At 39.2% G+C, this 13,396-nt stretch overlaps 1 protein-coding gene across 1 annotated transcript; it reads right to left on the reverse strand.

Moving 5' to 3' along the window:
* Positions 1-391: 391 nt before the first annotated feature.
* Positions 392-12,492, reverse strand: LOC140551235 (T-cell differentiation antigen CD6-like). The gene is made up of 8 exons (XM_072674625.1): positions 12,340-12,492; positions 10,730-10,792; positions 7,995-8,270; positions 5,775-6,089; positions 4,145-4,462; positions 3,930-3,989; positions 3,240-3,371; positions 392-2,791 (listed from the first exon to the last, which is right to left on the reverse strand). The coding sequence occupies exons 2-8, from the start codon at positions 10,779-10,781 to the stop codon at positions 2,706-2,708; spliced, it is 1,239 nt and encodes a 412-aa protein (XP_072530726.1). The 5' UTR covers positions 10,782-10,792; positions 12,340-12,492; the 3' UTR covers positions 392-2,705.
* Positions 12,493-13,396: the final 904 nt, after the last annotated feature.

Below are 13,396 nucleotides of genomic sequence, written 5' to 3' on the forward strand. Positions count from 1 at the left end.
GGAAATACATGCAGTGTTTTTGCATAAAGCTTCTGAACTTCTGAAGCTACATAACTATCTGAGTATGACACTGAATCTTGCTCACGAATCGGCTATTCATCCACCTACACCCACCCAGGCATCTGAATCAAAGACTTAGTGACTAAATTAGTAAGTGTATCTCTGCTGAGCTGTGTGGAAGAATCTATGCACTTACAAATACAATACCTTGTAAAAGTATTCAACTGACGTAAACATGATCAGGTCTCTCTGAATTAGATACAATACACATTCTTCCAGTCTTTTTTTTTTATTACCAAAAATCTCTCTCTTAAAGCACTTTTCCAAAATCTTTATATGTGTATTTGTCAGCATATCTCACACAGACCACGCTGAAGAAAAGCATCCCCAAAACATTATAATGTTTTTTTATTATGATGTTTTTTTCCATTCTTCACTTTTGGGATGGTGTTTTGAGTTTGGGGAAATGTTGCTAGGCAGTGTCTGGGAGGTGTGATGCAGCTTCCATTTCGTCAGATATTATTTCCTCACATAATATCTAAGTGTTTGGGATATTATTTTATGGCATTTTCTTGTCTTGTACCTCTTGCCTTTATCTCTGATTTCCATACATTGATCTTTTCATAGTATTATTTCAGATTTATATACTGATATGTATAATTTTATATTTCTTTATTAGATAGATAGATAGATAGATAGATAGATAGATAGATAGATAAATAGATAGATAAATAGATAGATAGATAGATAGATAGACAAATTGTGCAGCATTAGAGCTGGGGCAAACAGTCTTGTCTATAAGTACGTTATTAAGTAAGTATAAGTAAGTATATAAGTAAGTATGTTATTGGTTTTGCAGAATTTGACTGAATATGACCAGAAAGTATAGCACTTTACATTTTTAGCTCTATGAATTTGAATTTACCCAGTTACTTCTATCAAGAGTCATATCATCAATAAACACCAGAGAGTCCGTTCCATTGGCAGCCACAATTGCCCATGCCTTAACAGTGCCGCCACCATGTTTGACAGATGACGTGGAATTGAATCCTGTATCCTTTCTTATCTTTTTCATTCTGAATTTTATCTTTGGTTCAATGAATTTGGTTTCAGAACCTTTCAGGCAGGCTTTTAGATATTTTGTTTGAAAGTTGTGAAAATGAAGGGTAACTATTGGAAGGTAATGTCTGTAATTCCTTAATGGATGATACAATATTTTTGTATTTTGACTTTTATATTAAATTAAACATAAAAGTCTACACGTCTATACTGATGTGAAAAATGCCAAAAAATGTCACTGTCCAAATACTTATTGTAATTGCACTGTAAACAGACCCTTATTAGGCAAAAAAGAAAGAGAGTGGAGTTAGCATACTGCCTTAATAAGATAAGTTAGAGATACGGATAGAGCACTATATGAAAGTAATATGCTTTTCACTGTCTATCAGTTTAGAGAGTCCACTGATACTCATTCTGTCACAACCTCCTGAGAGGTCAACCTAACTCCTACAACAGACGTTATGGACAGCGAGCTGCAGGTGGTTTCATTAACACCAGTTAGCATACTGGTTTAAGTCTTTTACCAGTTTCCTGTATCCTCCTGTCCACTTCTGACGCACCCCACAATGACTGGGTCATCAGAGGATTTCTGCAGATGACATGACTGTGTTGTTGTTTTGTACCTGTATATCAGGGTTAAAGGCTACAGGTTAAACATGAACGGAGTAAGCACAGCTGATTGGGTGTCCCTGGTCCTACATTTAGCCATGTCAGAGCTGCATCCACACACGCTGTCGATTGTCAGATTGTCCACATTCCACTGTCCAATGCATTGGTCAAAGCTTCTCCCCTCACAGCATAGGATGTATTGTGGTAAATGTACCTGGAGAAATGGAAGGACATGATCCTCACAGTGCAGTGGTTTGAGAAGTGATCTGACCAGTGGTCCCAACGGATTTCATTCTTTAAGATGTCAGAGGATTCGAAAGTCATTCAGTTTGGTGACAGTTGCCTGTTCTTGGGGACAGAAGCCACACAAGGGATTTTCCACTCCACTGGCACTCCTTGCTGAGGTTAGAGATGAGCTGAAGGATTGAACACAGCTGCTCAGCACACAGTTTCCACACCTTGAGTACTGAAGCCACAGTACCTTTCAGTCCATCTGGTCCTGCATCTTTACCCAGTTTGAGTTTCCTAGGTCAGCAGTGAATGTGAGTGTAGGGTTGCTGGACTGCTCGGTTGGGAGATGGGTTGGTTTGAGATGGGGGGATAGCTGCTAGTGGTCAAAGGTTCGAATGTTTGTGGTGCAGAAGGGAGGGACTGTAAGAGGTCCCTGCTGTTGTTGTGTTGAGGTGTTAAATTGCAATGGATGAGTAGAAAGACAGAGAAAGACATTGTGGAGGACAATGGAGCAGAAGAAGGGTCATTAGTTCAAAGTAAAAGGTTAACTTGTCACATGAAGGAGTCAACTGTGTTTCTCGCTAGGGCAATCTTTTTTCCGTCTCTGGATGGAATTGCACATTTAGCCTTAAATGTTACTGACCTGAGAAGTTGATAGTACATAAATGAAGGTGATTTGGGGCTTTTAACATTGACTCAAACTAACTTTACCGTGGTACTGCAATTAATGTTTTCCAACAGCACACCATGAAATATTCTTATAAAAAGCTGCACACTAACAGTCAAGGTCTTGCACAGACATAGCTCTACAGCTGAAGCTCTTCCCATGACTGATCAGGGAACCTGGGTGCGTCCTTTCTGCTCCCTCTGGTGGTGGTTTTCCCTCTCACTTCTGTAAAATAGAAAAAGACATTATACACATCCTCCCAGGGTCGTTACAATACCACTGTATTTTCTGTATCTGGAAGCCGAGTAATCAGGGAGGTGAGTCATACATATTATTAGATATTAAATCAACAACATAATAATATGAAAAAATAATAATCAGACCCCAATTCAAAATCCAGAGTCAGCTCTACCTAATAAACCACAAAAGCTGTCACTTAGAGGCCCATGGCCACCAGGGGGCTCCCTAACAACCTTTGGGTTACAACTGTAACATTCAGTTGTTTAAAGATACTGAAGTGGGTGGGAAAGAATGACTACTAACATTTATCATGGACTAACATGTACTAACAAATACTAATGTTTATCACCCTAGGAACTTATAGTAAGAACTCTTACCGTTCTCTCCTGGAACGTTTTAGAGGACAATAATGCAATAATGCATTTCAACCTACCGTTTTTTTTCTTTGCCTGGCAACACAGAATGATGATAAAGGCAGATGTGCTCAAAAGAGCCAAGGACAAGACAATGCAGCTTAGCCGTTCCAGAGACCACAAGACTTTGGGTCCAGCAGTGGTCATTTGCACTAAGAAGAGAAAGAACACACATGTAAAAGATGTCCAAAATGTGAATCAGTCCTCTTTCTTGAGGGATTGACATCTTTCCAAAACACAAGAAAGCAATGCAAAGGGTAAACATTCAAGAATGTGTCATTAGGAAATCAATAACCACGAGCAAAAATGCTGAGTCTCTTTCAGCAAGTCTGTCAACCATGAATTTTATTTGCAGTCCATTTAAATGGTCTTGTTTTAAATTTAAAAGAATAAGAAAAAAACTTTTGTTCAACATATATATATATATATATATATGTGTATATATATGTATATATATATATATATATATATACATTTATATATAAATTATATTTTGGGTCATACTGCTGTCAGAAACAGAGAGTAAACTTTTTTTCTTCTCCACCTGGTGGAGATTAAACTCATGTTTAATTTTAATGTTCACCAAATGTAAAACCTGTGGAACTCAAGGTGTCTGATACCAAGCTTAATTCAACTGTTAAGACATAGTGGTGTTATTTCTTAACTACATTTTAGTTGCTCTTCCAGAATTTTCCTGATCAAACTCTTACCTGTTGTTAATGCAGGTGTAGTTGCCTTTGGGCTGGGGGGAACAGGCAGTCCAGCAGAATCTAGCACGAATGTTCAGTTTAGTCATTTTTTAAAAAGTTAATTTGGTAATAAAAAGTGCAGTATAATAAAGAGCATTAAAATATCTAATCAAGCATTACTTCTTAAATATGTCCAACATCAGGACAATTCAAATGACAGACATAACTTTACTCACTGTTACAAATCACTCCTGCAGCTTTTGAGTCTGTACAGAAGTGGGGCTTGGTGGAAGTGTCAATCTCTGTACAGTCCCACAGGACTGCAGGATTTTTTGGACACATGTAATACCAGCGTGTTTCACTTTTGTGTGTGAAGGGCTTCTCGAAGCCTGTGAACGTTTTTGCAACCCCGCAGTCCAACATGGCACAGGCCAAGAATGCCTCTTGTTTATCCCAGGAGTCATCACACACCGTCCCCCACAATCCATTACGATGGATCTCCACTCTTCCAGAGCAACGATCCTGTCCTCCGGTCAGTCTCAAGGCTTTGTATTCTTCAGGCAGAAATGTGAAGAAACAACAGGTCACATTTACATGGATCACATCTGGCTCTCTGATAAGGTTGTTATGGTGTGGCAGGTTAACAGTTGTTGGGACAGTTCAGAGAAAAAAATAAAGTCTTTAATTTCCCTGTTACCCTAAATGTAGTCAAGCAGCTAACACATGTTTGTCTGTTTTCAGTTTTATTCTGGTTAAGGGGGCAGGCATGCTGTTTTATTGGGTATAAGCTTCCAGTAAAAATGCTACGGACAATTCTGGAGAACAACTGTTGATATTTGAACAAAAAAAAATACACCCCTCCTTTCAGTGTTCCTTCAGAAGCTCCGCCCCCCAAGGTCATGACAAAATACACAGCATCCAAAACTGTCCAAACATAGCTTCTAAAACATACCGTCTACCGGCCTTGTCCAACATCCCTACTAAAGTGTTAGCACACCGGCTAACAGCCTCATCAACTATGGTAGCCATAGTTGCCAACATAGTTGTAAGAACACGGTCTACTAGCCTTTTCCAACATTGCTACCGCAATTTTAGCATATTCTCCCGAGGTCGCCATTGCATTTCACTGTTACGCCCCCTTTAACTAGGCCTTTTGCTAGTGAGCTGGATTTAATGTAATGAGTCAAGACTGAATGAAGAGGTTTGAGGTTTCCTGCATGTCAGTTCCATGTCCTGAACTCTCATTATTCAACTATGTCAAGAAAATGGCATGAAAAGTTTAATGACATTTAATGACCCCTTTTATTTTTTTATTTTAGCCCAATTACTACAACTAGAGCAATTTTACAGTCACAGTACATAGTCCAGGCTGGGTGGGTGGTCAGAGGTCCATAAATGGCTCCCATGTTCTCCAAAAGATATCTCCTTTATCTTTTACCAACCCTTATGTTCATTCGTGCTTATGTGTGGTTATGGTGTGGTTCGCCAATGCGTCTATAATCTGTGATGACCATTGCTGCTGGAAAGGTTTTTTTTTCAGTAGCTTCAATGCAGTGGTTGATGTGTATATGCATAAATGTATGTCCCGTCTAGTTTGCTATTTATTTTAACCCAGTTTAGTTATGTCAGTTAGTTAGCTCACTCCACGTGGTTGCTGGGTCTCCCTCCTTCACACACTAAGCAGAAAGTGAAGGATAGCCAATTCCGTCAATCCTGAGATAAAAAAAATATAGGTGGAGATAAAGAGCTCTTAAAGAGATTGGGGCTCCTTATAACAGATGGCTATGGCATCATTAGGGACCAAACTATGTTTCTAAATAACTTTAAAGATTCCCTAGCATGATTGTACAATGTATCATAGCATACCTGAACACACCACTCCAGCATCCTCTTTATGTCCACAGTCGTGGTCATCCATCACTGCAGGACACTCCCATAGACTTCTCTCTTTTCCTGTGCAGTTCAGATCATCGAGCTGAATGGGGCCTCTACCCTGACTGTATGGGTCACCCTGCCCTGTGACTGAGATTGCATATCCACAGCCCAGCTGAGCACAAACTACATCAGCATCTTGTGTGTCCCATTCGTCATCACACACTGTGCCCCACTGTCCCGCCCGCCACAGCTCCACACGCCCAGCACAGCGGTGGCTTCCTCCACTCAGTCGGACCTTGTTGTTACCTGAAGTGACAAATGCGACCGGTCAGTTAGTACACAGTACACAGGACCTGGAGTAAAACTGCCTTGCATATGTTTTCATTTTCTCTGCTCTAACACAATCGACTAGCCAACTAATTAGCTAATCAGGAAGCCATTTCTAAACTCAAGTGGGTGTGGGTTTAGGGCCCTGACAAACCAAGCCCGAGTGGCGACTGTCCCAGGTTTGTCGCAGGTAGGTTCGCTGACTGGCTGTTTAGCTACTAATCACTGCATGAGTAGAGTAGACCAAAGTGAACAAGGCAAGCAAGCAGTTACCAAGACGGCATTGTATAGACAGGATTTTTTGGTCAGTGTTTACTGCCAATTGGCATTGACCATCTACTCTTTGCAGACAATGCCACTAGCACTGGGAGAATAAGGTCTAGCATGTGCTTCCTCCAAGACATGTAAAGCACAGCGACATCTTTACAGACTGTCGCTAACACACCATTGGACAGCTGAACACGCTTGCAGGGGAACGCTAACTGCTGATTCTGTTACATCAGCTAACAGATGTCCATGATGGCTAGCTACACACTGAATGCCCTAGTATAGGCTAAGAAAGTTCCCAAGTATTGCTTGAAATCAAATCCCCCTTCACAAGCCTGCAAGCTCACATGTTCTCTACGGTTTTATTAAGGCTGTCACATATGAATACTCCAGTATTACAATTGGCGCACAAATGTATTTCAAACTGATCTATTCAAACTGCACAAAATATCTTTCATTTTTAATATTTATATTTAATCTTTCATTCTTTTGACTGTACTTGTAATAAAATTAATGTTATTTTACTTATTAATGCTAGTATATTTAATAAACTTTTATGAATCAGTATCAGCATTGGCAGATATGTACACAAACATCCATGTCCATTAAGGTCAGGCTATCTTTAAACAGGAAGTACCTTCAATGCAAAAAAATGTTCCACATTAGGCTAATTTGCGAAGGATCTACATATATATATGAGCACATATGATATTTATCTGATCCATAAATGTTCATTTATTTAGAACAATACTAACATTAGAATAATAAACCATGCAATTTGATCACTCTGTGTGCCTTTGGTAGTTTAGTTGTTTCCAAAGCTGTCTTAGAGGATGTTCAGTATAGTTACCATCCATAGTTCTAGTATTTGTAATCAAGTACCTTGTTGAGTACTTATAGAAGCTGAAGCTCATTGAACCAACTACTCATTGGTTTCTTTTTTTATAATTTATTTCTAACTAACCCCATTTTTTTACCCAATCCCTGTTCATGTAAACTCCTCTTATCACTAGCAATGCCCCCAACAAAAGGGTCAGAGACTAGCACATGTCTCGGAGGAGACAGCCACTGCCTCTTTTCGAACTGCTGCTGATACAGCATCGCTAGGTAGCCAACGGCTTCCCAGCTCTGATACAATAGCTAACAGACGCCTGTGCTGAGCAACAGTGAAGAGTTATGTGTGACAAGTGGCTAAGGGTGATTTGGGGAGGAAGTGCCATTAACCCACCCCTGAGAGAGCAAGACCAATTGTGCTCTCCCAGACTTCGGCTGCTGATGGCAAGCGGCATGACTCAGGATTCAAATCAGCGATCCACGGATCATAGTGGCAGTGGCAGTGGCAGCACTGGACCACTCAAAGCCCCTTTAACTATTGGTTTCTATTGATTCAGTGGGTTTTCTGTTCTTTTCAAAGTGAAGCTTATGAGGACTGGAGGTTCAGTATTCAAAAAAAAACATTTCACATGCTTAGTTTTTGCTTTTATTCAAATTAAAAAAAGGTTCTTCAGTGAAACACCAAGCATACCGTGTATTACCAGATTCTTCATTCTTGATAAACAGCTGTGCTTAATCTACATCAACAAATCGCCTCAACCGGAGCTAAACATCAGCTCTTACCGCAGATGACTTCAGACATAACCATGCAGCCTCCTGCAGCAGTGCGGCTGCAGTTGATCAGTGTGCTGTTGTGGTGGATGCAGCCTGTAAGGCAACTTGAATTGGGGTCTGCAGCGCTTTCCTTTAGCTCATACACTTCCCCACAGCCCAGGGTCTGACACACTTGAGTAGCAAGGGGGTGCAGAGGTTGTTTGAATGCAGGCAATCTCTGATTCTCGTCTGGAGAGGTCACCGTCCATGAGCACGGCCTGGAGGTCTGAGTTATGTACAGTTTAGCTGGGGGGGAACAAAAGAAGGAAATGTTAAACCAGTTAAACTCTAATTAAGGGTCTACGTGTGGATCCACACTTCAATCTTTTACTCTAATAACTGCAGAGCTTACATTAGTTTTATAGGAGTTAAGGAGTAATACATCTTATGGCTTATAACTCTGGAGTTTAAAATGTTACTGGGTGTATATTTACAGATACAATTACCAGTTTCAATAAATGCATGATAGACAGGTTTAGATCAGATTTAGACTTTAGACTATAGAGTTTTATTGGTCTATTCTACTGGATCAGTTGAGCCACATGTTATAGCAGTGTAAACACATCCATCGCTCCAAGGCATATCTAGATTTTTCTGCATATCTAGACTGTATCCAGTTTGATTTTTAATAGTGTGGACAGCCAAAAACCACACTTGGAGGTGGTTTGAAATGTGATTACAAACAGACTTGTACAGAGCGTCTCAGTCTGGACACTCAAATTGGATTTCAAAGTTTCTTTTGAGATACTCAAGGCACGCCAGACAACAACCACGTTAAATCCAGAGCGACCTCTATCTCTTCTTCTTTTGCGTATGAAAGCTTGTTAGCACAGCAACCAATGCAGATAGGCAGATTTGCCTGCCTGAACATAGCCCAAGACGCATTCAACTACCAACTCTGCCAGGTCCAACCGAAACCCCTCCCCGTGCAGTACGTCACTGGGAATGTGATCCATTTATGTAAAATTGAGAATTTCAAGACAGCAACCATCTTCAGCACAGCACAGGAAGAGGCTGAACGGAAAAACAACTGGCTGCCATACAACAAGCAGATTTGCGTATTTTGTCCCACATAGCAATCGGATTCCAGTCTGACTAACTGGAGTGTAAATGCATGTGGCTAAAATCTTATCAGGATACAATACAGATACACATGAAGTGACCAGGCATGAATGGGGTCTGAGACACATTTGAGCCACGTTATAGGGTAAACACATCCGTCTCTCCAAAACCCTTCCCAGGGCAACCAAAGCACTATTAACAATTGCCATGAGACAAGACCACTGCCATACGGTCATGACAAAAACCAAACTCTGTCAGAAAAGGTAGAACTTTTCATTTACAGTCGTTTACAGCCTTTTATACTTTTATGCAGCAAGTACATCGTCACAACCTCCTCCTCAGAGACTCTGAACTGCCCTTTAGTGGATGCATTGCTTAAAATCTATTCCAACATAAAGGACATATTGAAGTATGTGGGCAGTGAAAGTTACAAGACATGTTCATTTTTGTATACAAAAAGAGGATGAATAAGCCTTAAACCTACATGTGTAGTTGACACCGGCTGTGGAATGGCTCGGTAAGGCCAGATGAAGCAATAGGTCCTTGAATTGCGTTTGATTCAGATGATTAGGATCAGGTTATGCAATCAAAAGCCAGTATGCCAATGAGTGTCAGAGAGCGTTCAACACAAAAAGAGGGAGCACCTCAAACTTATCAAAGCCTCTTAAAGACATCAGAATGTTCATAACCTGAAGTGTTACCATTGTTAATGAATTTAGCTCAGAAAGGCTGTGATGGCTCATAGCCAGTTTTGTAGTATTATATATTTTTTAATTATTCATATTTATTCATATTTGAAAAGATACATAATCAGCGTTTATTCTCCACAGTATCTCCGCTCATAATGACAGTGGACTATTAGCAGACTGTGAGTACAGCAAACATTGTGGTTTTCTTTACCCTAGAATCGCCTCGCCAGTCTAACCTACTTATACGTCAAAGCTCCAAGCCCCAAACATAAACAGAAGTGAAGTAACATTTTGGTCATTAATATTGTAACTACATTGTTGTCATAATTAATCAGTTGTATAGGCCCTAAAATATATCCCTGAGGGTCTCCACAAAATATGCTAAGCCAAACGGCTACCACAAGTAGTTACTGTTTTGGGATTCAAAGTTCGAAAGTCAACAATGTTTTTTTTTTCTTTCTTCTGGAAAGTTGTCATTTTGGAGGTACAATGTTTTATTATGTACTGTATAAGTAATGAATAGTAGTACTAATCAACCCAATTGGAACTCTTTTACAAGAATAATTTCTGCAAACCTCTGAAGTATGATACTTAATAAATAGGTGCTTAATTACTGGTGTCACGTTACTAAAATCATGCAAGTATAAAGCAGTTTGTATGTTTTTACAACATTAGTATGCTGATGCTTCATGAATGAGCATGTACACTAACAAGGCCCGTATATAACCTAACTATATATTACCCGTATGTAACCTAAAGAGAATAACGATGGTCAGTAAAGCACTTTTGTAAGTTACTCTGGTTGAATGCTAAATGTAAATGCAATGATCTCATCCACACATTAACATGTTATGCTTTTTACTTTGCCAAGTTGAAATTGTACTTTTGAACATAGTTAGAAAAACGGTCACTTAAAAGAGAAGAATTTGAACCAAACGAAAAAAAAAAACCTACCTCCATAGCAGACGAGAGCTTGAAGAACCACTACAATTCTGAAGGCCTCCATTCTTCATAAGCCTGAGACGAATCCGAGCATCGTGACAGAGAAGAAAGGAAAAAAAATGACAAGCAGAGATACAATCCACCTCCTATCTGCTACAGCAAGACTTCAGCCCCCTCTCACTCACCCCCACGCCACAGTGGCGACATATTGGATCAGTCAAAAGATTGTGAACACCTGCTTTTCTCCTGATGATTGATCTATGCGTTAAACAGTGTGATCCTGTCTACGATAAAATTTTTTATCAAGCAATAGGTCTGTTTTGATATAAGCAGAACAGAACTGAATTACATTCTTTTTTTAAATGAACATTGAACTTCAGCAGATTTGACACAGGACTGAAGGTCAGATCTGTAGAACATGATTTACAGCTGAAAGCATTGTAGAGTTGTTGAAATATATAGTATGCTAAATTAGTAGTATCACAATGCTAAGCAAAATATTAAAATCATTCATAATTATCTGACATTTGAATAAACGTTTGACTGATACTCTGTATCTTTGGGGCTTAGTGTTTGTTGTTCACACATGCTAACTCAAACAACCCTTGGAACTAATGATAATATAGAAATAATATTTTAGTAGTAGTATCAAAGTAATAATTCAGTTGTCATTTTATGGTTATACTGCTTATTTTGTTATTTTGTTAATTAAGTGGACATTAAGCTCAAAAGCATTTGTGTTTACACAATTCAAGTATACATTTATGTACATGTTATGAACACCTATGCGTTCAATTACCTATCTATCTATCTATCTATCTATCTATCTATCTATCTAATCTAAATATCGAATAATAAAAATAATAATAATAATAATAATAATAATAATAATATATTTTTTGTTTATTGTCTGTGCACCCTGTCCTGTGTTTTGTCTATTTTCCTTGCACTATTGTGACACTTGAGACTGCACTGAAGACATAACAGTGTTTCGCTGTACTGTATAAAGATAATAAGTTGAATTAAATTGAATGAAATAACACACAGTAATATATTCATTCATTATTAATATATGTATTAAAATGAAATAATAATATATTTACAATTTATATTACTTAAATGAATGTCTATTCAACGTATCTGTTAATAAATTAAAAATATTTATACATATTGAGTTTAAAATATTGACTTTAGATAGTCATAGAAAAAACATCCCTATAAAGATGCATGAGCGTTAAAGTTACAGAACTTACATTTTGTCCATGTTGATTCTTCTTTAATCGATTTACAGGACGAAAGGTCAGAATACAGTTTGTCAAGAACTCAGTATGCTCTTTTACCTACTTAGAATTTGTACAGAGCCATGAAACCAAATGGTCCAAAATGTGTGTGAATCTTTGACAAGTCCATGTTACAACATGAAATGTGATAAATAGCTTCTAACAGCAGCTGAAGCAGCTAGTTGCAATCTAGTCTGGAGTACCAGATAGTCTCTCCGTTTCTAGCAACATTTCTAAAAGTCTCTCCATATACACAGCAACACAAAAACAGCCCCAAAATGCTTGTGTGAGACCTCAACAACAATTAATGACAAATTCCAAAAAACAAGCATAGCATTGTACCTGTCATGCTATAATTCAGCCAAAATAGACATAAATACAGCAGGTCTCCATGACCTTTGCTCATCTTCCTCACGGTCTTTGTAAAAGAAGGGAAGAGCAGGAATCGAGTCAGAGGACAGGCACACTAGCTAAAGTGTCCTGACACAGCCTGTGATTGTGGTGGGTTGGTCTAAACAAAAGTACAGGGCTGAATTCAGTTCCCAGTCCAGCCCTGTGTACAGGCAAAATAAAGAGGGTGGGGTAACATACTGCCTGAATAAGATAAGGTAGAGATATGGATAGAGCACTTTGTGAAAGTAATGTGCTTTTTACTGTAAAAATATCTTAATTTTTTTCTTACATGAAGGCGGCTGTTGGTATCACACTAGTTCGCATTAAGTAGTTTAATTCTGAGTGATTACTAGATGTAGCAGCACTACTATATGTCTAAAGTAGCCTTCAGAACGAAAGTGAAAGTGTAATTAAAGTATGTCAGCAGTAGATGTTACTGCTGACATTGAGCTGCAGGTGGTTCCGTTTAGACCTTTACCAGCTTCCTGTATTACCCTTTACCAGTACTCCTTTACATTGCTGATATACCCACAATGAGCGTCACAGCATTCTGGCAGCATATTGTGGTCAATGTACTGGAGAAATCAAAGCACATGAACCTCATAATGCAGTGGTTCAAGAGGTGATCTGACCCATGTCCCTAGGCCAGCCAGCACCAGCCAGTGTCTCTTTTTTCTTCATTAGGTGGGGTGCCAGAGCAGCAACTCAATCATTCAGTTTGCTCTCATTCACCTGTTCTTGGGACAGAAACCACACAAGGGGTTTTCCACTCCACTGGAACTCCTTGCTGACTGTAGCTTAGGTTATAGATGAGCTGAAGGATTGAACACAGCTGCTCAGCACACAGTTTCAATACCTCGAGTACTGAAGCCACAGTACCTTTCAGTCCTCAAAGCCATCTGGTCCTGCATCTTTACCCAGTTTGAGTGTCCTCGGGTTGCTTCTTCACCTGGTCAGCAGTGAATGTGAGTGTCTAGTTGCTGCATTGCCCAGCAGTTGGGGGTGG

Source organism: Salminus brasiliensis, chromosome 3 (assembly GCF_030463535.1).
Source record: "Salminus brasiliensis chromosome 3, fSalBra1.hap2, whole genome shotgun sequence".
In the NCBI taxonomy this organism is placed as follows: domain Eukaryota; kingdom Metazoa; phylum Chordata; class Actinopteri; order Characiformes; family Bryconidae; genus Salminus; species Salminus brasiliensis.